Source organism: Girardinichthys multiradiatus, chromosome 1 (genome assembly GCF_021462225.1).
Source record: "Girardinichthys multiradiatus isolate DD_20200921_A chromosome 1, DD_fGirMul_XY1, whole genome shotgun sequence".
Lineage (NCBI taxonomy): Eukaryota > Metazoa > Chordata > Actinopteri > Cyprinodontiformes > Goodeidae > Girardinichthys > Girardinichthys multiradiatus.
In genome coordinates this window covers 14,074,662-14,098,983 of record NC_061794.1, presented here as the reverse complement: position 1 = coordinate 14,098,983, position 24,322 = coordinate 14,074,662, and the positions used below count along the sequence as shown (strand labels likewise).

The 24,322-nt window shown below is 38.9% G+C and overlaps 2 protein-coding genes and 1 long non-coding RNA gene across 3 annotated transcripts in view; 2 read left to right on the top strand and 1 right to left on the bottom strand.

Annotated features, from left to right (window-relative positions):
• Nucleotides 1-1,397: 1,397 nt before the first annotated feature.
• Nucleotides 1,398-7,980, top strand: tmem82 (transmembrane protein 82). Its single transcript, XM_047367476.1, has 6 exons — nt 1,398-1,655; nt 3,267-3,336; nt 3,487-3,685; nt 5,616-6,030; nt 6,274-6,461; nt 7,499-7,980. Exons 1-6 carry the CDS (start codon nt 1,562-1,564, stop codon nt 7,577-7,579), a joined length of 1,047 nt encoding a protein of 348 aa, XP_047223432.1. The 5' UTR covers nt 1,398-1,561; the 3' UTR covers nt 7,580-7,980.
• LOC124869587 lies at nt 6,348-20,944 on the bottom strand. Its single transcript, XR_007038619.1, has 3 exons — nt 20,860-20,944; nt 13,895-16,526; nt 6,348-6,475 (listed from the first exon to the last, which is right to left on the bottom strand). It is a non-coding gene; the product is annotated as an uncharacterized LOC124869587 (long non-coding RNA).
• spen (spen family transcriptional repressor) overlaps nt 14,271-24,322 on the top strand; it is a 30,525-nt gene continuing 20,473 nt past the window's right edge. Inside the window, exons 1-2 of the mRNA XM_047367521.1 lie at nt 14,271-14,502; nt 18,652-18,972. Of these exons, the coding sequence (XP_047223477.1) occupies nt 14,420-14,502; nt 18,652-18,972 (404 nt within the window). The 5' untranslated portion in view covers nt 14,271-14,419. The remainder of the gene's footprint in view (nt 14,503-18,651; nt 18,973-24,322) is intronic.

Sequence of the window (24,322 nt, the reverse complement as noted above, 5' to 3'; positions counted from 1 at the left end):
TCACAGTGCCAAAACCACTGGTAAATGGTTTACTGACCATGGTATCACTGTGCTCAATTGGCCTGCCAACTCTCCTGACCTGAACCCCATAGAGAATCTGTGGGATATTGTGAAGAGAACGTTGAGAGACTCAAGACCCAACACTCTGGATGAGCTAAAGGCTGCTATCGAAGCATCCTGGGCCTCCATAAGACCTCAGCAGTGCCACAGGCTGATTGCCTCCATGCCACGCCGCATTGAAGCAGTCATTTCTGCCAAAGGATTCCCGACCAAGTATTGAGTGCATAACTGTACATGATTATTTGAAGGTTGACGTTTTTTGTATTAAAAACACTTTTCTTTTATTGGTCGGATGAAATATGCTAATTTTGTGAGATAGGAATTTTGGGTTTTCATGAGCTGTATGCCAAAATCATCCGTATTAAGACAATAAAAGACCTGAAATATTTCAGTTAGTGTGCAATGAATCTAAAATATATGAATGTTAAATTTTTATCATGACATTATGGAAAATAATGAACTTTATCACAATATGCTAATATTTTGAGAAGGACCTGTAGACTTGCCTTGCCAAACTTAAATGTCTGAGGTTTAAACAAGTAAAACCTCATTCACAATCCTGAGTAATGATCCAGTGATAATGTGCACCTGATGCGATAAACCTTTTTTTTAATTATTATTTTAGCCCTTTAAAAAGGCAATAAGTGTGGGGCTGCACTAATTTTTTTTCCCCATCAGACAAATTGAAGTGATATCTCCATTTTTGCTTAAATATAGCACAGTTTAACACTTTATTTCACCAGGCATGTATACTTTGGGATTTGATGTTTATTTCTAACAAGTTTTTACTTGTTTTTTGTCTCGACCTAAGTTATTGCTTTCTGTTGTCTGTTGCATCTGCATGTTTCTACGTACCTGTCACTTTGCTGCTGACACCCTGGGAATTTCACTACTGAGGGATGAATATTGGACCAATTCTCTTCTAAAAAAGCTCACATATGCACAGGAAGAGCTTATATTGTGACTATTGCTAACCTCCGTGGCCTAAATGATTGATTTATATTTTTCTTTTTTCATCTCAGGATTATAAGTTTTCCTGCACCTAATGTATATCTGTGTCTTAAAGGCCCTGAGTACTGTATCTTATCGTAAATAATGTAGGTTTTAAATTTAGGATAGTATTATTCGTAGTGGTATGTTAGATTCTGTTGCCATTGAAATGTTGAACATCTAAATAAACTCAATTGTATTTATCCTAAGGTGACTTGTCTGTGTCAGAATTAGTTTTAGAGTGCGGTATAGAACAACTGACCCAGCGCATTAGTCTCTATTATCTTGTTCTGACTCAAACAGCTCCAGCAACGCTCACATGACCTTTGGTACGAGACACAGTACAGGGTTTGGGTTGAGCAAAGCTCAGCGCTGAGGCAACAGGAAATAAAAACAGGGAAGCTACTCCAACATTTCAGAAATCCGATCTGAGAAACAGAATACATAACTCAGGAGCATGAGTTGATGTATTAAAGTTGTCCTCCATGTATTCCTGGAAAACCTGGAAAAAATGTTTTCCTTCATTACTTCATTTTTGCCAACTTCCTACCTCCTACCAGGTTGGCTGATTCTGGACACAAACCCTCTGGTTGGTTTACTTCAAGGTAAGCTCCTCGTTCAGTTATTTCTTCTAATGCTTGAATGCTTGACAGGCTGTCATTAGTCTGTGTGGTTGACTGAACTTTTCTGCAGCAGATCGCCTGCCTCTGCCATTAATTGAGACCCAGGATACAAGGGGTCCAATTAAATAATGTATATACTTAACAGATTGAAACATTTGGGAATTCTATGAGATTTGTATTAAATATAATAAATATGTATACTTTAAAAACTATGTCCCAGACAAGCTGTTGCTTTGGTAACATGTAAGAGGCAGACAAAAATATGTCCAATGCAGAAGCCATGAGTATGGCAGTGCATTTAATCATAAAATGATCAGTTGCTCCAGGTCAAAAATAACTACATTTAGTTGTCCATCTATACATTATGTTCATTTACGGTATCTAGGAAAAATTGAATTATGGATATCTCCAACACATATTCAGTCAAACCCATAAATGTTAAAATGGACAGCAAACTTTTTGAGGAATTTTAGAAATCTTATCCTAGTTTATTTTCTTGAAGGTGCATTTGAGAAGATCTTAAATTTTAGCAGGAATATCATTTTAGATATCTTTAACTTCAGAAACTTTAATATTGATGTTCAAGTCCTCTATAAATGTTTTTCCATTAGCAGTACAGCAGGAAATGGATGGATGGATGGATGGATCGATTGATAAGATGCGTTAAAACTGGAGAAAAAATGTTTGAGAAAGGTTTGAAATGTTAACTGCTTGAAGATTTTATTGGGTCACTAAGCAACAGGAGGGAACAGGTACAGTACTGTGAAAAGTATTTGTCTCCTTACAGGTTTTTTGTCACACTGAAATTTTTCAGATCATCAAACATATTTTGATAGACTTAAGTAAATATAAAAATCTGTTTTTATATGATGATTTGATTCATTAAGGAAAAAAGTCATTGCTCTCTAAACCTGATAACTGATTGTGCCACATTTAGCAACAAAAGTCATTAAGTGTTTCAGAAAACTGGTAGTTAACCTTTTACATCACTGTGGGGGAATTTTGGCCCATTGTCCTTTGTAGACTTGCTTTAATTCAGCCACGTTGGAGGTTTTTGAGCATTAACTGCCTATTTTAGGTCATGACATATCATTTCAATCAGATTTAAGTCCAAACTTTGACTAAGCCACTTGTGAACCTTCATTTTTTAAGCCATTCAGAGGTGAAATCGCTGGTGATATTTGTGTGAAATGGCCCTATAGGAATAAGCTGAATTAAATTTGACTGAATGGTGTACGCAGGTCTATTGACCTGCAATATAACAGATGGATGTTTAATCTAAAAATCACAAACTGACATTCTCTATTCGGGTCTTTCTGGTAAAGAGCAGAATTGGTGGTTCCATAAATTACGAAAGCTTTTGAAGTAAAGAAGCCCCAAATCATCCCTCTACCAACATCATGTTTGACTGTCAGTATGATGTTCTTCGTCTGAAACACTGTTAGTTTTATGTTAGATGTAACAGGGTGCACACATTACAAAGGTTTCCACTTTTGTTTTGTCCCCTGGTTATTTACCTCAAAGCCTTGGGTATCATCAAGACATTTTCTTTTACTGGAAAAGATGAGAATTTCATTGTTGGGTGACTTGCAGGGCTGGTGGGGGCATCTGGGATCTCTGTGCTGTGCTCCCTGTTGAGAGTGCATCTATTGTTAGAGGACAGGTGAGAAAATCTTCTGCTAAGAATAATTTTTTTAAGTCTTGTCATGTGTTCATCAGGCTAAATACAATATTTTTGTTTCAGTGGTTGTTTAAATTTACATTTTGTATAGATCATCTTTATCCCTTATTTGATCTTTCCTATAATTTGCAGCTGGCATGACAAAAATAATGACGGCACATCAAGCGTGAGGTCAAGCAGCAACCCAATAAGGGCTAAACATGGACTTTTAGGAATGCTTCAATTTTTCCTTGTGACTGGGATACTGGCCATAGTGGGGTCCCGTGTGGCGTCACTGGTGGTACTGGAATTTTGCCTGCGAGCCGTCTCTGGACTGCTTACAGCTGGACCGGTAAGATAACAGTGGTATAGTGACAGAACAAAGTGGTGTCCGAAAAACCAAGATTTTGTTTTATCCTTTTCTGAAATCCCGAAAGGATGCTGCACTTTGTCAACTTTGCTTGGCTCAGTGTTTTGGCATCCTTGGTATGGGTGATGATCGGTCTAAATCATCTTACTCATTTCAGTTTTCCCAGCGCCGATCACTGAGCTGCAAGTTATACAAGCTTTCTGGCTAAGCCAACTGGGTTTAAGTTGTGGTTGATGACAAACTGTTGACAGGATTTATTCCTTTAAATCAGGTCAGTTGGAGCAGGCACACATCTAATACTGGGCTTTGAGGTTCAGGTTCAGACTTATGCAGATTTCATGCCATTCTTGTTTGTTCTTGTAGCATTTCAAAGAAAAAACATTACTTTCTTTCTGTTTAATTTTTGTTTTGTAAGGGACAGTAGGAGTGTGTTTTATTAGGATTGTAAAGTTTTCATAATTGATTAAGGAATATATGGTTTTTATTTTTTTTCCCAAATAAAAGTCTTAAAAGTGTAAATTTTGAATTTAGCACTCATGGGTCAATAGTTTATAGAACCACCTTGCTATGATTACAGCCCAGTTTCATGTTTTTGCAAAATAGTTCAAGCTCAGTCAGACTGAATGGACAGCATCTGTGGACATCAATTCTTAACAGAGATTTTTAATTGGATTTAAAACGATTGTGTCCGCTACATGGCTTTTGTGAATCAGCAATTAGGACTACGAATGGCTCTCTTTCAACAATAGCTTTCATCTTGCCACTGTTCTGTAAAGGACAGATTTTGAAGTGGCTGATAGTTGTTCTGTCAACAGAGTCTCCTACTTGCGCTGTGTATCTCTGCAGCTCCTCCAGAGTTCCAATGGGCCTCCTTGGTGCTTCTCTAAAATGATGATCTCCCTGCCTGGCCAGTTAGTTTAGGTGAACAGCCATGTCTTGCTAGGTTTGCAGTTGTGCCAAAGTCTTAAAGATTCAGATGTTGTTTTAGACCCTAATCCTGCTTTAAACAACTGTATCCCTGCCATGTATGTTGTGTTCCTTGATCTTCATGGTGCTGTGTGTTCACTCATGTTCTCCAACAAACCTCTGAGGCCTTCTTAGATATACAGAGATTAAGTTACACGCTGGTGAATTCCATTTACTTATTAGGCAACTTCTGAAGGAAGATTGTTGTACTGGATTTTATTTATGAGCATCAGCATAAAGGGAGGAAGGTGAGAATATGTACAAACCAACCTCTGTAATTTTATTTCTACAGAAAAAGGAAAATCACATGTGAATTTTATTTCACACCTTTACATTTATAAACTACTTTGTCTTGGTCTATCACATAAAATCTCAATAATATACATTGAAGTTTGTGGTTGTAGCATTGGATGGAATGGAATGAAGTTTATTGGTAATGAATATTTTTTGCAAACTGTGAATTAATGTGTCACTGTACTTTGCTCTTGCCACATGAGATGGAGTGTTTCCAACCATGAGTCTCCAAACACACTGTCCTACAAGTCTTAACAGTGTTTTGGGTCGCATGCCTACTGTGACTGAGCATGGCTAAAGCTAAAGCTGAGAATAAATATGCATTTATTTGTTTTTGATGCACATTTGACTACATCATCCGCAGATTACACATTGAAAAAGATTTAGTGCACACAGATTTTTGTATATAGTTGATATCAAACATATGTGTATTTATAAAACAGAATGAAACAGTTTGTAAAACCGTTCGGTTGTACAAGCCACCTAATTGTTTAACAAATGTCTAAACCTAACAGTATGTACCGATTTTCCAGTGGTATTTTTTGATAAGTTGATTTCTGTATTTTATAATTTCACACTGACTTATGAGCTGCAATATAACTGCCTATTATGTGGTGTGATTAATTCATTATATCCGCTCTTCCCCTCCCAGGAAACCAGAAGGTTTCTGCTGCAGCTGTTAGTGCAAAGCCAGCTCTCCCTGGGCTGTGCCATCAGCTGTAGTTTGCACTTTCTCCACGAGGGGGCATCCCAGCGCTGGCTAAGCCTTCTCTTGGCAGCAGCTCTCAGCTGGTATCTGGCAAAGAAGGCAGCAGCCCTTCTGCATCATGTCATTGCTCTGTATAAGCTCCACAGCTCCCAGCGCTACTGCGGGATTTGCATCAGCCTGCTCACATCAGGCTGCTATCTGCTTCCCATGCTTTGCAGGACTATGGTCATTGCCTTCTTTGTGGCCGTGCTGGCATCTGTATCGATCATCAACCAGCAGTTTCTCTCTGCAACCGAGGCCTTGAGGTTCTGGACACCACTGACTATCTGCTACACATTGTTGGTGGTGTACATGCAGGGTGAGGGTCAACCATTCAAACTCTGCATTAGAGGGTATTCAATGAAGCCAATGCTTCTGCTTTAAGATAACACAAAAGTATCTTTGAATATAAGAAAAACATCCATTATTTATTTATTAATTGGTTCCTTTCCTTTTCCCTTGGTTGTTAATTAATTATATGTAATTAATTAAGGCAATTTGTTTCAGCAGTTGGGTAGACCATCCTTGTTCATTACCCTCTTTTGAAATCTTGATCCTATAGAAGAGCAGCATCGTCTGCCGAGCAGCCAGGCTGTTCTCAATGCCGTTGTCGTGCGTCTCGGAGGTTTGATGGTCTTGATGCTGACCGTGGGACGCTGGGCTGACGTGTTCCATATTCTAATATGTTTCCTCGGTGAGGCCAGCTGTCTCATCCCAAACATGGATCTGCTGGATGCAGCATCCTCACAGGTCAGTCAGTTTCTCTGGAGACCAGTGAAATGGGGCAGAATACAAATGTGTTTATCAAACTATGTCCCAGGATGAAAAAGAACTTCTCAAACTTTATTCCAGGAGGGGAAGGGTTTAGGAGCTCCAAGACAGTTTTAGGTCAGAGTAATCTCTAACTTATGGAAAAACAATCCTACTAATCCTTTCACAGGTCTGTTCTTACTGCATCTAACTGCTGGGTATTAAAGCACTTCCAGATAATTAAGAGCACGTGAAAAACAAACTGTTAAATGTGCTAACTTGAAAAAAAAGTGGAATCTTACTAGACAATAGAAAGTAGAATAATTTAATTTCAGTGACTAGTTAAGTTCAAACATTAATAATGTTTTAAATACTGATATTAAAATATCTAACAGACTGTTTTGAGCCATTCAAACACAGATAAGCCATAACATTATGATCAGCTGCCAAATATTGCTTTCACCTGTAAAAGTGTGGTAAATGAGCATCTTAAGGTGTACAAGAGGGTGGGGGTTCCAATGGTCTGAGTGACTGGCATTGCTTTTTTTAGGGGCTATCACATCCTATCAGACCTACATGTGCAGAGATTGGAGCACAAACCTCAGGCACTTTGTGTTCTTTGATCCACTCCTAATTATACTATTTTAGCATAATTTTGAATGACTGTTTGTTTTGTGTGTGTAAATACTGTTAAATCATGAAGCCATTGTTTTTTTGCTCTAGTTTATCAAAGTCTTACACTTTCCCATGCCCAGTTGCTGCTCTAGAAGGTTGCAGCTATCATATCAAATGTGATTTATTTTTTTTGCAATCAAGTTTTCACAGATGTCAAAGTAACATCTTTGTGAATATAGTGACAGATTTTTTTCTCAGTGATATTGTGCTGTAAAAACTTGATTGCTGTAATTCAAATTACCTGTCAATGGTCATAGTGTTATGGCTTATTGGTGAATATTCTCTTTAAGCTGTACATTTACTAATACAGGTCCTAATATTGTATTTCATGCATTTATTTCTGCCATGTACTCTCCACACAGGATGAAGAAGATTTTACTATGTATGCAAGGAGAGATCGTCGACAAACACGACAAACACAGGAGAAGCAGCATCAAAGATAGCATGAACTATTATATGAAAGACAGTTTAAGTAAACATCAGATTATTGGCCTGCTTTTTTAGACCTGTACTGATGGATATTTTCATAAAACAGTTCTCATGTTATTTGATACAGTTTCTCTATAACACTAGATTACTGCACAAAACCTACTTTGCTTTAGTTTTTATTAGTTGAACATAGGAATTCGAAACAGGAATTTACTTGTGAGTATAACTGTGTGCTTAAATTTTTGGTTACTAACAACAAACCTCAGCTCTGGGAATATGGCTGAACTTGTAACTGAAAAGCCTTGCTTTGTCCCATGTAGCATAACTGATGTTTTTCCGTTTCGTTTTTTGCTTCACAATTATTCTGAGTGGTATTTTGGCTGATGTAAAAATATAAAGCAGATATTTATATACACATTGTCTGCTATCTTTTGTCTGTTATTTTTCACTAGTGAAAAAAATGGCTTAGTTTTTAACTGTAAAATAGAAGTATTCATAAAATAAACTTGTAAAGGTGCACATTACAATAACATTTACTATGAAAGTGAGAGCGTTAAACCCCTCGTGGACTCATCTTTATTTCACCTCCCCTGCCATGGTAACCTGCCCGTTTAACCGTTTATTGAATATAAAGAGGTAAACGAATATCTCTGTTGGCTACAAACGTCGATTACCTTTAAATAATCATCTGATGCAGCAGATAACGCAATTTGCCAATTCTACAATTGTTATTCAGTATGTATTTGTAAACAGTTGTTAACAATACGTGTAACGTTGTTTCGCTGGTTACTTTATGGAAACGTAAAGGCAAAATGGCTGACGAAACCATTACTGCTGTTAGTCTCACAAAATGGCGTAGAACAAAGAGCTAGGCCCCTAGAGGCTTTGGTTTTTTTTTTGTTTTTTTTTTGGTGGGACATTCATTTCTTCAACGTAAGGAACCCATATTTTGTTAGTCTAATTTCACCAAATATTATTTTAACGCCCAACAGACATTAAGATGTCGTTCACGTCTTTGCAACGTATTTCAAAGCTTGTCGTCTTTTCATGATTTATGTTCTGACACCCACATCGAATGAAATCCACATTTTGACGTCGGTATGAAGACGTGTCTTTATTTAGAGCTCAGGGCAGACAGAGACATATATATTCCAAGAGAGGCTTTCTGATATGTCATTCCAGTTCCTTCTCAAAAAAATTTACATGGGGAACAATATGAGCCTGACGGTCCAGTATCCATAGTAATCCAAGTCTGAAAACCACAGATGACGACATTTGTTTTTTGGTGTCTGGTCGATCCACCAAAATAGTAAATTGTACTCCGATGGGTTTCATGGATTTATAACGGTATAAAGTTCCACATCAGGAAGCATTCAGCAGGTATACCAAAGACGGTGTCCAAACGCAGCCGATAGCAGTGAGGGTGCTGGAGCGACTGAGAGATTTTTGACGCCTCCTCCGGAGAGTTCAGACTGTTCTCGAGGCCTCTGATAGGCACGCTGGGCGCATGCGCACAACGCTTTCCAGATGCTTAATATAGTAACAAAATCAGAAAGATGTGGTGCCATGGAGACAGTGTTTTTCAAAACACTGTATTAAAAATGTTTCATACTGCTCTGGGCATGATGCACTGATGTGACAGTAGTGGTAATTAAAAAACAAATGGGGGCACTTTTGGGTAAAATTGTATTGAGGAAATATTATAAACATTTTATTATTGTGTATAAAGGAACATGCATTTCCTTTTATTGACCTCTACTGCCTTAGACCTTTGGACATAGAGATTATTTTATGTTACATACTAGCTTAAAACAGCTTAGACCTGGTCAAAGTTCTTTATTTAAGAATCCCCTCTATAAGCTGTATTCCAAACAGGGCACGTTGATTTGTAAAAAAACAAATTTAAATACATTAAAAAAACAATTAATAAATAAAAAAAAAATTGTTTTTTGTGTGATAACAAAACATGTTAATTCAAATTCAAAAATACTTTATTAATTTCAAAGGGAAATTAATTGTTGTTGTAGCTCATATTTTGTAGGTTTCTTCAAAGAGCTGTTGTAGATGGTGATGGCTGTGGGCCGAAAGGATCTCCTGTCTTACAGCAGATCTGAAGAAGCCTCTGACTGAAGACACAGTTGTTGTACGACAGTCTCATGAAGTTAGCTCAGTGTTCTCCATAATGTTCTTTAATTTTAGAAGAATCCTTCTTTGCACAATGATCTCCAGAGGTTCCAGAGGAGTCCCCAGAACAGAGCCAGCCTTTTTTATCAGCTTGTTGAGCTTTTTAAAGTCCCTGGCTCTGATGCTGCTTCCCCAGCAGATGATAGCAGAAGAGATCACACTTTCCACAACAGACTTATAGAAGATATGCAGCATCTTGCTGCAAACACCAAAGGACCTAAGCTTCCTCAAGAAGTACAGTCTGCTCTGTCCCTTCTTCTAGACGGCTTAACGGTTGGATCTCCACTCTAGTCTGTTGTCCAGGTGAACACCGAGGTATTTATACTCCTCCACCACCTCCACTTCTTCTCCCATGATGGAAACAGTGTCTGACCTATTCCTGTTTCTCTTAAAATCTACAATCATCTCCTTTGTTTTAGTCACGTTCAAGATGAGATGATTGTTTCCACCCCCTTCCTGTACTGAGCTTCTTGTCCATCTCTGATCCTCCCCACGACTGCAGAATCATCCGAGTATTTCTGCAGATGACAGGAGTCTGTCTTGTACTGGAAGTCTGAGGTGTACAGAGTGAAAAGGAATGGTGAGAGTACAGTCCCCTGTGGTGCTCCTGTGCTGCTGACTACCTGGTTAGACTCACAACCCTTCAGTCTCACAAACTGTGGTCTGTTTGTCAGGTAGTCTTTGATCCAGGAGATTGTTGAGGCCTCCACCTGAGTCTTCTGGAGTTTCTGACAAAGCAAATCAGGTTGGATTGATGATCCTCGCAGTGCTGCTGGCTTTGTCCAGATGACAGTGGGTCTGTTGAAGCAGGTGTATGATGGTATCTTCAACTCCTGAAGGGGGTCCAGATAGTTTATTGTTTGCTTACTCAGGTGGGCCAACATGAGTCTCTCTAGGACCTTCGTGATGTGGGATGTCAGGGCAACAGGTCATTAAGGACTGAATGGGGATTAAATGAGGACTGAATGGGTGAGTTTTCTTGGATACCGGAACAAGACAGGAGGTCTTCCACAACACTGGAACCTTCTTCTGGATCAGGCTAATGCTGAAGAGGTGCTGCAGAATCCCACAGAGCTACTCTGCACAGCCCTTCAGGACTCTAGGGCTGACACCATCTGGACCTGCAGCTTTATTCTGGTTCAGTCTTTGCAGTTGTCTCTTCATCTGACTTCTTGAGACACACAGGTGGAATGGGGAGGCTAAGGGAGCATCAGCATCTTCTGATTTGGTTGAAGACAAACATGTAGAAGCAGAAGCGTCCATGACTGAGAAGGAAGATAAAACATTTGAGGCGTGACAGAAAAGCTGTGGGTCAAAGGAGGGTGCGATGTCTGTTTGGCTGTCAGCAGGAGAAGAGGATGCTGAGCTTGTTTCTGAATTGAACCCATTAAAGAATGTGTTTAGTTCATTGGCTCTGTCCAGACATCTATCGGTCCAATCGTCCTTCTGCTTGAAGCCTCTGATCTCCTTCATCCCTGACCACACATCTTGCTTTTGTTACAAAGATGAACCTTTGGCCATTGTTAACAGAACTCTAAGCAATATTTAGCATAGCTAATTAACAGTTGTTTTAATAATAAACCTACCCACAAAACATACCTGACCCATACAGTACCTTTAGATATTACAGGTTCAGAAATTAGTAGATACTATTTTTAAATCACTTCTGGATGTGCACATTATCATTTAATTTTACAGTTACAGATACACATTATTGTGCCAAAAGTATTTGTCCTTCTACTTTTACATGTGCATGGACTTTGATGACATCCTAATCTAAATCTATAAGGTCCAGTTTGTTGATGGACAGCAAAAGCAACTTTAACTATTCTGTAAACATCTTATACAAGGTGGAAGATGTTTACTGGCCTCCCCTCTAATTCATACCAAAGGTGTTCAAGAAGTTTAAGATCAGGACTCTGTGCAGGCCAGTCAAGTTTCTCCACACCAAACTTTATTGACCTGCAGCTATAGAAGTAATTGGAACGTGGTAATTCATTGATTTGGTGGTGTGACCCAATACATTTGGCAAAATAGTGTAAGTTTTGAACCTTTGAAAGGCTTCACTCTTTATTGGGGGTTGGAGATGAATTCTGAGAGAAAGGTGTTGTGCCCTCTGAATGGGCAGTAGAGGTAGTCTCACAAGTGTTTCAATGTCCAAATGTTATAAGGTTGCTGCCTCACGTTCTTTGTTTGCACTGGCCAAACAGAGGCAGCATAATGCCTTCCAGGTAAGCAATTTCAAAAAGCCTCCTTCTGTTGAGCTGCAACAACATGATGGTTCACTTCTCCTACAAACGTATGTGAACTATGCTCAGTGACTGCAGCTCAGATGAGCTTAAACGTTATTCAACATTATGTCTACTTCGTACCTGCACAGTGTATCGAAGGCACAATAGTAACAGCTCAACTGTCAGCTCAACAGAAATGCAACACCAAACACCAAGCCTGTTGCCATCCCACTTCTTCTGCAACACATATTGTTAATTACCACACATATACTATTTGAGAAAATAAATGAAAATAAATTAAGAAAAGCAAGCCACAGTGGAACAAAGTTGGTCAAAAGGGGTATTAATTTTTCAATATCTTCAGGAGATGTCTGTCCTTGTTGCTCTATGGTGAATACAGTTGTTTAAAATAAAGGATTGATAAGGTTTTCTGTAGGAGTTTCTACTATAAGACAATATGGAGACCTGGACACCATTTCAGCCAAACCTACTTCTATGTTGTAAGTGTAAACAAGCCATGCCATACCTATGTGCTCAACCATTCAGTAGCAGTTTACTTTTCTTTATAATTAATTAATTAATTTTATATTACACCTTATTTATGTTAATTGTGGTTATTTTTGGACCAGTCCATTTTACTTTACAGTATTTTTGAATTTAATTTAATTGACTCATAAAATATGACTATGACACCTGATTAAACCCAAATAACCACTAGGAACCTCCTGTTAGATAATATTTATTATCAAACTCAGTTTTAATGCATGGCTGGTAGTCTTCATTTAATACCTGTAAGAATGAGGTAAGAATTAAAATGCAACAGTTTGAAATGGTAAAGGAGCAGAATTACCAGCACCCATTCCAACAATTTAAAAGAGCCAAAACAAATGGTTTTGTTTTGGAAAAGCCAGTTTGGCCGCCTCAGTTCCAAGATGACTCCATAACAGTGCACAAAGCAAGGTCCATAAAGATATGAATGAGTGAATTTGGGGTTGAGGAACTTGACTGGTCTGCACAAAGCTCTGACCTCAACCCAACAGAGCACCTTATGGGTAAATTAGAGTCAGGGCATATCATCCAACATCTGTCCATGCCCTCACAAATGCTCTCATGGAAGATTAGTCAAATATTCCCATATACACACTCCTTAAACTTGAGGAGAGCCATTCCAGACGAGTTGAGGCTGTTGTAGCTGCAAAGGGTCAACCAAAGTCATGTTAAAGCCTTTATATTAGGAAAGGGATGCCAGTCATGCTTATGTGTATGCAAAGACAAGTGATTCAATATCGTTGTAAATGTAGTGAATATATTCAATATATTTTTCCTAATTCCCCTCTTTATTCATTTTATCTTTCCTTTGTATTTTTGTCTCTGTGTATTTGTTGTGTCCTTTCCAATTTGTTGCCAAAACCGGAAGCTGTTCATTTTGCCAATTTAAATGCAATATTGCATTGCCCCCATGTTGTAAAACAAATCTGTCCCAACACTGTAGGGCAACCAGATCCAATATACTGTTTTGTTAAGTTGCCAGAAAAGAACAACTAAGAAAAAGTACATAGACAACGATTTCCGAATTGTCTGCGCCTTATTTCAATCATTCAAAATGATAATGCACATGATTAAAATATATAAAGGTTTGGTTTGTGGTTGGAGGTCCACCCATCTATTTATCAGCCGTCGGATTCTGATAAAGTTTGAGCTTCAACAAGTGAATCTTTGTCATTGCTTAGAATAGCAAATGATAGCCACCTCCAGTCTAACGCCCGACGTTTTAAAATGTGCGCATATTTTACAATTAAAAAATCTGGAAGTGTGTCCTCTGATAAGAATAAAAGCAGCTTCATAAAAAATTATTCATCATACAAATATCAAACATGGGCTCGTTTACTCTGTATTCAAACTGCCTCGCCTTACTGTATTTAACAGGCAGTGATGGGATCCTCTTGTGAGCTTCTCAGATGTCAAAGCACCATCCATCGCTCAACCAGGGGTTTTCTCACGCATGCGCATGGGCATAGTACTATCTCATCGGGAAGAAGGAAAAAAGAAAAGAAGTTCACACACAAAGCCACGCCTGCGCGGTGTGCCTCTCATTTACAAGCGAAGTTGCTGCATCTTTTTAGGAAGCTACATGCTTTCTTTCGACACCCAAAGGTCGCGTGGTGACAGGGACGCGCCTAGTCACGGGAACAGAAGCGGAGCGCGTTCGCGAGGAGAGTGCAAGCTCGCGCCTCTAACAGCGAAGAGTATCAAACAGCGTGCAGGGGGATCCAGCCTAATGGTTTACATTGGGTCACAACGAACAGTCAATGATTTGCGTCAAGCAGGCTACGACCCTTTTCTCGCCCAGCTTTTATTCTCCAGATCTTTTGTATTTTGCACGGGGAGAAACTGACACAGCAAACTCATCTGTATGATCGGGGAGCAAGAGCACACAGTATGGTCCGGGAAACCAGACATTTATGGGTGGGAAATTTACCCGAAAATGTACGAGAGGAGAAAATTATTGAGCACTTCAAGCGGTGAGTACGAACATTAATAGGAGGTGTGTGTGTGTCTGTGTTTTTGTATTATTTGCACGGCCAGCATCTCTTAGTATGTGCCGTGAGATGTATTTTAGTGAAGTCGGGATAAAGCAAGAGGTTCCCCCTGTAGCGAAGTCCCATTTGGCAACTGTGCTGTCAGCTCTGCATTTTGAGCGGAGACTCATCCACTCGCAGACATATGGCCACGGCCACTCACTTACTGCCTGCTATAACTTGCCCCTTCATGTTGGGTGGGTGCACATTTCCACCAGGTTACAAACTGACTTTAGTGCAACCCACCTTTGGTCCCGATCACCGCAAGGAAGACACAGCAAAGGCTAACAGCAGGCAATGTAAACAAACTCCAGCCTTCCTGGGGAGCTGGACAGCATTGTAAAACCAATGCATTGTACAGCCTGCATCTTGTGCATCTGGTGTGAGAGCCAGGTTCCGATGTTTAGCGTGACTCTCTGACTGTGTCAGACACCGCTTCCAGCCAGATCTCTGCACAAAGCGTGCTTGATTAGCTCATAAGTCTTTTGGAGCCCAGAGAGTCTGTTTGTAGAGACGGATTCTGTCTACGACAAGCCCTCCGAAGTGACGCGCCGTTCACGCCGCAGCTTTGTTGCACCCTCCCTGGCTGTGACTGAGCGTTGATGCCGTGCTGCTGATGTGCAGCACTGGAGCACAGTCTGTGGCCGGCTACTTGTGTTTACTTTCGTGCGCAGAAAGATGGTCGTCTCTCCCACATGAAAACCGCGCTGCTTCCCCGCAGCTGCTGGCTGCTGCTGACTTGCACAGCCTGCAGCGTCTTCCGATTCAAGCTTAATCATATCCATATTTTCTTAAATTAGCCCGTCATACTTCTCACTGTAAGCTCGGCTCGTTTGTTCGAGGAGCATGACAAACCCCTATCAAGCATTTATCGGCGTTTAGCTCTTTGTTGTATTTTCTGGACCTGAGCACCAAAAAGCATAAATTTACGGATGAATGTCTGTGGGCTATCACGGTTCGTCTGTGTTCTCTCGCTTCTCTTTTCTGGGCTGTCAAGGAAATAGCCTACGTGCTGGAAACCAGACCGCTCAAAATATACTATTCTCTACCTAAACGTCGCTTTTTGTTTTGACGTTACAGACACCGCCATATCGGTCGATAAGCGAACAAAAGGGCCGAAATATGGGCTAGCATAACCCCCCCCCCCCTGAACTGTATATAGCATTTATCAAAACATAACAGGCATTCTTATCAAAGCGATGCAATGATCTTGCTGTTGTCGGAGGCTTTTGTTTTCGTACTGGGTTGATGCAGTGAGAGGACTAGAGAAAAGAGAAGCTCCGTGTCTGATTCATGCTGCTCCGCAGAACGCACAGTAATGGGCTGACTCGCTATATGATGTTTTATTTACATAATCCCAAGATATGATGTGGGTAACGATGTGTTTTTTTTTTTTTTTTTTTGAGGGGGATGGTGGTGACTGGCAGCCCGGTATTGCAGCAGCAGAGTGGGGTTGGACGGGAGGTGGGGGGGGGGGGAGACGGTGCTGGCGAGTCATTTTCAGCAACGCTACCTCAGCTCCTGCGTTAACCCAGAGGTAGTCGGGGTATGCAGGTGCACCCAGTGTGTGATAGAAGTCACTGAAGATGGGGGACGGCAGAATGAGTAAGCAGTGTGAACAGCTTTTCTAAAATGGCGTCGGGAGCTGTTCAGTGTTTGGGAACCAGGATGCCAATACATTTATAGATACCCTACTGACTGTGTCAAACAGCAAAAACGCATTTCTGATGACTTTTGAGCAGAGCTCTGTCCAGGAAAAGGATCCCAAGCTTTGTAATTGCGTAGGCTTGTACATTTTCTAGGCTTGATAAATTTGTTAACCCACCTTACAGTGTTAATATGTCATTCCTACTTTTATTGAAGACAAGTAAGTCGACTGGATGCTCTTCTGCATGTTTTTTTAATAGGTATGGGTCAGGTACCGGTGTCGAGGTCTACCGCGGTTCTAGAAATTTATGGCTTCACAGCTGTAAAAAGAACAAAAAACCAAAACAATTTACACTCTTCATACAGATTAATGATCTTTTAATGAGAAGCCAGTAAAAAGGTCCCCGAATTTTCTCTGGCTCTATGGAGTAGCTATAGAGCAAAACAATGCTACCACATTCTCCCACCCCTTGCTACACATTGAAGGACAGCTGGCTGAAAGACTTTTACACTTTTCTCTCATTTAGAAGAAAGACAAATTTAGATGTTCTGCTCACAAAAAACACGGACAGTCGTGCTGTAGAAGCTAAAGGAGTGCCAGTCATCACTTTAAGGTAGCGATGTATTGAATTTACAGTTGGGAAGCAATAAGCAGCATGACACATGCAGTTGGCTGCAGGCTTGCTACCCTAGCCAATAACTATACAGCTAGAAGCAGTAGAAATAAAATAAGTTATTTCTGTTTTAAATCTTTGTGTAAATAACATAAAGATATGGTACTTTACTGCAGCTTTTAACACAATGAAATGTTCCTAATGATTGAACCAATTAGTGGTAGCTCTAAACATAATCTGTATTGTGTTGGTTTTAACTGTCATATGCAGGTTAACGCACAGTCAATAATGCAATGACATGCTTTGGATAAGAAGAACCGTTCAACTCAATATAAAAACAAAATTACTAATGTCGTGCAATAACACAAAAACAGTACACAGTGCAGCAGCAGTAAGCTAATAAAAGTGTGGTTTGGTGCAGTACTATTGTCCAGAGTTCAGTAGTCTTAGCCTTATTTATGACAAGTGGATTAAAAATGGCTGTAAAACAATAGTTTATGATTTTTGAAGTTAACTTCTTTTAAAAGTTGATAAGTAGGTAATATCTTTCTTGGTGTATTCTATTTGTATAAGTACAGTCCCTTAGGTTTAAGCTAACGGGTAGTTCGAGAGTGACCAAAACCAAAACGGACCTATCATCTATCATCTTAAAACAACTTGAGTCTCAATGACATTATAGTGGTTTTTTCCAAGGGTGGTTTATGACCTTTCAACCATTATTTGGTACTTTTATTTGCATTGGACAATTATTTACACAGAAGCTGGTACGGGTTTACTTTAGAATAGGAGGTAGGAGGCGGTGTGCTTCTAATGATCTTCCTTTGTCAAACACATGTAGTGAATGGAACTTATATAGTGTTTCTGGTCAGAGTAGCTTGCTGCTATTAAAATAACGCATTGTAGGAAGCTAAAATATATTAGTTTAAGAGAACATTATTATTTTTTAACTTTTTTATTAGTCAGCTACTTTGTCTGGACACACTTTACTGGTTCTGTTCGCAGTTTGTGTTTTACACAGGAAGATGGTTGGTGGGGCACCACCTCCGACCTTCATATCCAGTGTAAATAACCTCCCAATGCAGACATGACAATGGCTTAATCGTTCATAAAACAGTGTTTGCATAAATCACTATGACATTTTGAGATTGGAGTTGTTTTAAGATGGTGGAAGTCAGGTTTTATCTTGGCCCTTTTTGGGCTGGCCCTTAGCATCTGACTCCAGGACCAACTAATCTGGATTTATGTTAAATGACAAAGTCCAGAAAGTTTCTACTGCAGGTAAAATATTTACTGCTTATAACCTTTCCAAAAAAAAAAATTCCAAACTATCTCTTTAATTTGTTGCATCACACCAGAATCAACAAATCTTCATTGTTATCATTTGTGCAATGACTGAAATGTATATAAACAGCTCAGACCTCTCTATTCTCCAGCTAAAACAACCTACACACCATATTGTGATGCTAAATGACAAATTCGTGTTAGATTGAGTTAAAAGAATTCATGTTTGCAAATTATAAATATGATATTCATATTTTTAAGTCTGTAGCTTAACAGACATGAAAATATTTATGTTTTTTCTGTCTAACATGTACCTTAGTATTTTCTTCATGCATTTGTGTGTAGTAACATGTAGCGTTCCAAAGTTCACGTTTAGTTGCTGGGTTACTGTTGCTTTGTAGAAACTAAGGACCAAGCAGAAAGCCCCAACACACACACACACACACACACACACACACACACACACTTGGAAAATGACAACTAAACTGTAAGCTGTAGGCAATAACACATTTCCTTTGTAACATTCACACTTTTGTTTCCCCCCCTTTAGATATGGACGTGTGGAGAGCGTCAAAGTCCTGCCCAAGCGAGGTTCAGAGGGTGGAGTTGCAGCCTTTGTGGATTTTGTGGACATTAAAAGTGCTCAGAAGGCTCACAATGCAATCAACAAGATGGGGGACAGAGACCTGCGCACAGATTACAATGAACCAGGAACAATTCCTAGTGCAGCGAGAGGGCTGGACGATAGTCTGTCGTTAGGCTCACGTGGCCGGGATGTGTCAGGGTTCACAAGGGCGACAGGGGGGGCCGTGTATGGTGCCCCCACGTCGCTTCACAGCAGAGATGGACGCTATGAACGCAGGCTAGACGGGTAAGTGGAGAACGTTCGCCCTCTGAAGACAGAGCGAACCGTGGTTTGTGGTAAACGCCTTTCCGCCAAGCATCTTTCCACCATCACATTTATTTATTTAGGGGTAAAGAGTAGAAATCATGCTCAAGAATGAAAACCTATGGGGATCATCTCTAAGGTTCTCAAAGTGAAGCCAGAGCTCTTGGATTCACACTTAGTGGTAGACACAGATCTGTTTCCTAAATGAAAGCATGTTTGTACATGAGGGCATCTGTTGCTGTAATGAGCAGACAGGAGTTAAAACAGTTGTTAGGGCTCAGGTTTGTTATCTTGGTCATCTCTGTGAGGTGGAATGATCAGTTGTGGAAAACACGGGGCAAATATTGGATACCGCAAAATTTCCCAGGATTATTGGAAATTACTGGAGAGAGAAAAAAAATGGGAGAGAGGGTGTTAAAGAAAGAGAGAGAGTGGTCCAGCGGCCATCCCTGGGATTCCTCTAAATATGGAGCTACCTCCCCTGTTCGATGGATTAATTTCACCCATCTTTTCATCATGTAACAAATGAACCAAGACACCAGCACACATTACATGTATAAGACCCCGTTGTCTGGATTAGTCTGATTTGGTTTCTACCCTCACTGAGGTGCTCACTTCTCTCGTGGGTTGGAGTTATGTGGATCCCCTACACAGGATATTTATTCCCTACTGTTGGATTAACAATGGCATAAGACGTGAAGAATATGCCTTCATACTAAAGGTATGGTTTGCATTCTCCTTTTTTTTCATTTATTTGTGTACTTTTTTTTTTGTTCGTTTGATTTTGGGATTATTTCTAATCAGGGCATTACAAATTGAGCATTGGGAGACCTCTACTGATGATTCAGCACAGTAGAGACAACAAAAACAAGTGAGCAAAATACTTTTTTTTCCCAGATTTTTTTTGTTTGTGGAGCTTATTTTTATTTTTGCGAAAGTTGAGGATCAGTTTGGACTACATTTGGATCATTTAAGTAAAGAAATGCTGGAGGTTTTGACTGGAGTGTTTAAATAATCTTTCTAATGGAGGAAACCTGCCTCGCCTGTGTGGATTAACGCCTCCTCTTCTAACTGTGGAACTGTAATTGAACCATGGATACAAATAAAGAATCAGCAAAACTAGAGGACTAAGTTGCACCCATGGACCACATTTGCAAAGGACCCAGTTCAAGTTTGGACAGCGCATAATCTCAAATTGTGAAAGAAACGACATAAACATCAAGGAGCCTCGGAATTATTAGTGCTCTCTACTAATGGAATGAAAGAACATTAATCTGGATTACTTCTTCTTTACTCCTAATCTGCACTGGTAATGTTTCCCTGATGTGCAAAATGAGTTTGACTGCTTTATAGATGTGGACATTACTACAGTAATGGATGTTAGGACTTGCTAACAATAGAGGGCAATCATCAGGGCAGACTCATTGGTCAACTTTCTGAAGATGGGTTTCTTGGGACTTTTTTTCTCCAGCACATTTACACGGATATGTGACCTCAGACATTTTCCAGCATATAGAAGGAAATCCTGAACTGGATCACTGAAGGATTATTTGGACAAACTGGACAGTCCGTCTGGCCTAAAAATGAGGATTACTTTTTGAAATGTGAACATTTGTGCTTCTGATTTTTTTCGTTCCACCTCCACTCAGCATTTTTTGCCCAGTTTTTGCTCACAAAGTTCTATCTCCCTAAATTGTATTTGGAATTATAGGTCAAGTTACCACTCTCTCAAAAGGTTGGTATGCCCTGCCCTGTGTATTTTAGCTGTCCTCTCTAACCCCCTAGTTTGAACCCCTGTCTCTCTCCATTTTCCTCACTAACCAAAGTAGCTGGTGGATAGATTTAGCACTTTTTGAAATGTTACTTTACCTTGTATTGTTTTCCTTTTTCTTCCTATTCTCACTATACACCACTCTCGGCTCCTGGCCCCCATCCTGGCTCTCTTGTCTTTGATGGATCCCTAGAAATATTTGAGCAGAAATGTCTTCCAGAATTGCGAAATGTCAAAAAGGGATGCGCTAATTAGACTGATAGTTAAACAAGGGATACATTTTAGTTTATTTATGTATTTTTTAAACTATTTTAATTAAATTTTTCTTTTTGTAATTTGTTAGTGAAAAGCCATAATATATAATAATAAATGCTGTGACCAACAACAACAAAAATTAATTTAAATTAGCCTGTTAAAATGATGAGCTACGGAATTCCTAAAAATGATTATTCATATATATATATATTTACATTTTATGCTATAAGTGTTAACTAAAGATATTGTTTAATTTTGCTATAAAGAACATTCTGAAATTTGGCTAACCCATACATAATGTTGAAGAATATTCTCCTTTTGAAATCCTTTTTGTTGAGCTTTACTCTCATTATGTTATTTTTTTTTCTCCGGTTGTTTTCCCCTTGGTTGGGAACTTTTTTATAAAGCATAAGGTAATGTTGCAAGTCATCGGGCACAACATCCATTTCAGTACCGGCCTCACCAAATTGTCAGTTTGATGGATTACTCTGATTTATAGCCCGGAGGAGCACAAAAGACGCACTCTCGTTTCAGCTGATTTATTTCCAAATTCAATTTCAGGTGTGTTTCCTGAGAGAATACTATAACAGACTTTACTTCAGTATTAATATCATAGAATCATATCACCATAGATTATTATTTAGTATGTAAGAAAAACGGTAGAGAGTCCATCAATCAATTTTTGTTGAAATTATATTTACCAAAAACTATGTATAATAATTTCAAATGATTCTCAATGCATTGTTCCTATATGGCTAAGCCCACATATATAAGCCTCCTTTTTATCATGCAGCAGGAATGAATCCGGATGAATATGCTGGTCACGTAGAACCAAAACAGTTGATGTGCTTAGCATGCACCCGAGTGGACTAATAATCACATGCTGATGGAAATTCTGTCCGAAGGTGGAAAAAAAATAATAATGGAACTGAATTATATTTTAGCTCTATGAATAATGTAGAACCAGGTTTTTTTTTTCTTTTTGCAACATGAAAATCAAGGGTATCTGTTGAGCTCTGGGCCTGTGCCACCAAATTACCATTTTGGAGAGCATCTGGGGGTCAGGATAATCCATCAATTTCACAGCAGACATCCTTATGCCATACATGTTATTCATGAAGCCAGAATGCAGACGATCAAATCAAATAGGCTGAAACAGAACTTGCCCCTGACCTCTTGTACTTTTTATGTATGGTGCAGTGAAAAGACTTGGTACTCGTCTCCTAAAGTAAATTACTCAGAACATCCAGAGCAGTGTATAAAGTTCACACAGTGTTTTGTTCTTTTATGCAAGGGTTGTATTTATGATTTAAATGATTTTCTTGTCAGTTTACCCAGATCAGTACAAAGAGTTGCCATAAAAGGATTTATGTTTTTAGTACAAAGGGTTCTACTGAAATCTTCTCATCAATGGCAGTAAAATGTAGGCGTCAGGTGCAAAGGCCAGGTTGAGGACTCACTAATCATTTACCAAAATCCGCCTTCAGGACATTGTATGGCCCCCAGTGACGCAGAGGAAGCTGCTTGTGTAAGAATATCATCAGCAGCCTTTTATACCACACATGTTACGGATTGCCAAAGGTTCAAAGGATGCAGGCAGAGATTTGCAATTAAATGTGCTTATATGGTAAAATAATTGTTTGCTTTAAATCCATCTGGACTTATCTTTAAAACACTTTCATGTTTTTATCTTGTTGAAAAAAATCTTTCATTAAAAACTAACTGAAATTTCAAGGTGGGGACGCCACATTTTTAATTTTAGAAAAGGAAATTCTTAAATCTCATAGTGAGAAAATATCACAAAGGCCTTTGGTTTGTTTTGTTTGTCACAAAAATATCTGACTGTACAATCCTTTAAAAAAATGCAGCGTTTAGATAAAATTTGTAGTTATAACCACAAAATACAGCAACTGTACCTTCTGTCTGGGGACCAGGATAAATTAGGTGAAAAAGATAGTAGGATGGATCCATCTTGAGAAAATGATAAAAATCATAGCTTTTTTTTAAAAGTTTGATGCTTGTTACCATAAAAGACCTAAAACATGTAATCCTTTTTAAATGTGAGCTCGAGTTATACTAAATGTGTAGCATGCGGTGCGGCCGCTACAACATGACACTTCTATTCCGAATAATGTATACAAATGTAATAATAGGCCTTTATTTGTATTTTTACACAAAACTTAGAACAATTACACTAGGGTTGAATTTTTTTTCTGCAATGCTTACTACTTAGGCATTCCATTTTTTTTGTTTTGTTTTTTATACATGCTGCTTGTTACTCAGAAAAAATCCATCATTTTCATACCTTACAGTCATTTGCATATGGCTAACCTACCGTTTTTACACAAACGTAGCATTTCAAGACATATTGATGCGGTTAATTTGAAAAGTCAAAGATTTATTCAAAGCTCAAAACAAAAACCAGGGCTAGGATAAATACAACCGGTATAAGTTAACGTTTCGAGGTCCAGTCACAGATGTTAAATGGTCGATGCCCTTATTAGTTTTGTGATGGCTGAATAAATAGGGTGTAAAAAACAAAAATTGTACCTTCTAAAAATGATCAAGCTCCAGAAGAATTAAACTATGTCGGTAAAACCTTGGATATAAGATAACAAATACAAACTGTCTATTTGCAATACTGCATGTACATATAGTGTAGTATCTAGAAGGCTTGCCCCTACATTATTGTTATATGTATTAGTACCGTGTTGTTTTTTTTGTCTTTTATGCCTTCATAACTTAATTGTATTTCTGTAGGGTAGGCAGTTGCTATTTTAAACTAATCAGCACAGTGTTCATCATTTAAAAAGATTGCTTGCGACAAAAACCTGGCCTTCATAACAAACGATTGTTACCCATTGTTTTATTCTGGAAATGAAATCGTTCTTAATCTTGCTATTTTTGTCTTACTTTTTCCTGTTTTAGCAGAATCTAGAACTCATCAGTCTTATGTAAAGTCCCGCTAGAATGAGGATCTTAAGTATCTTTGGATGAAACCACATTTGGCCTTGTGTTGGAACAGTGTGGCTAATTTGCTGCTTATAATTCGATCTGATTTCAAACAGCAGTAATTGCTGTCCTGTCCCGCTCATTATGGTGAGTTTTGTAATATGACTCCCGTAATGACTCAGCACTTGTAATACCAATTTAAATTCTGATTGCTGGATTTAGAAAGGAGACGTTTCAGGTTTGAACAGAATGTCCTCATTAAAACCGTTTTTAACATAGATGGTTTGAAGAGTTTTCTTTTTTTTTTTTTAGAGGAGGTAAAGGTGTTAGATTGTATAACGTTGTGACTGAACG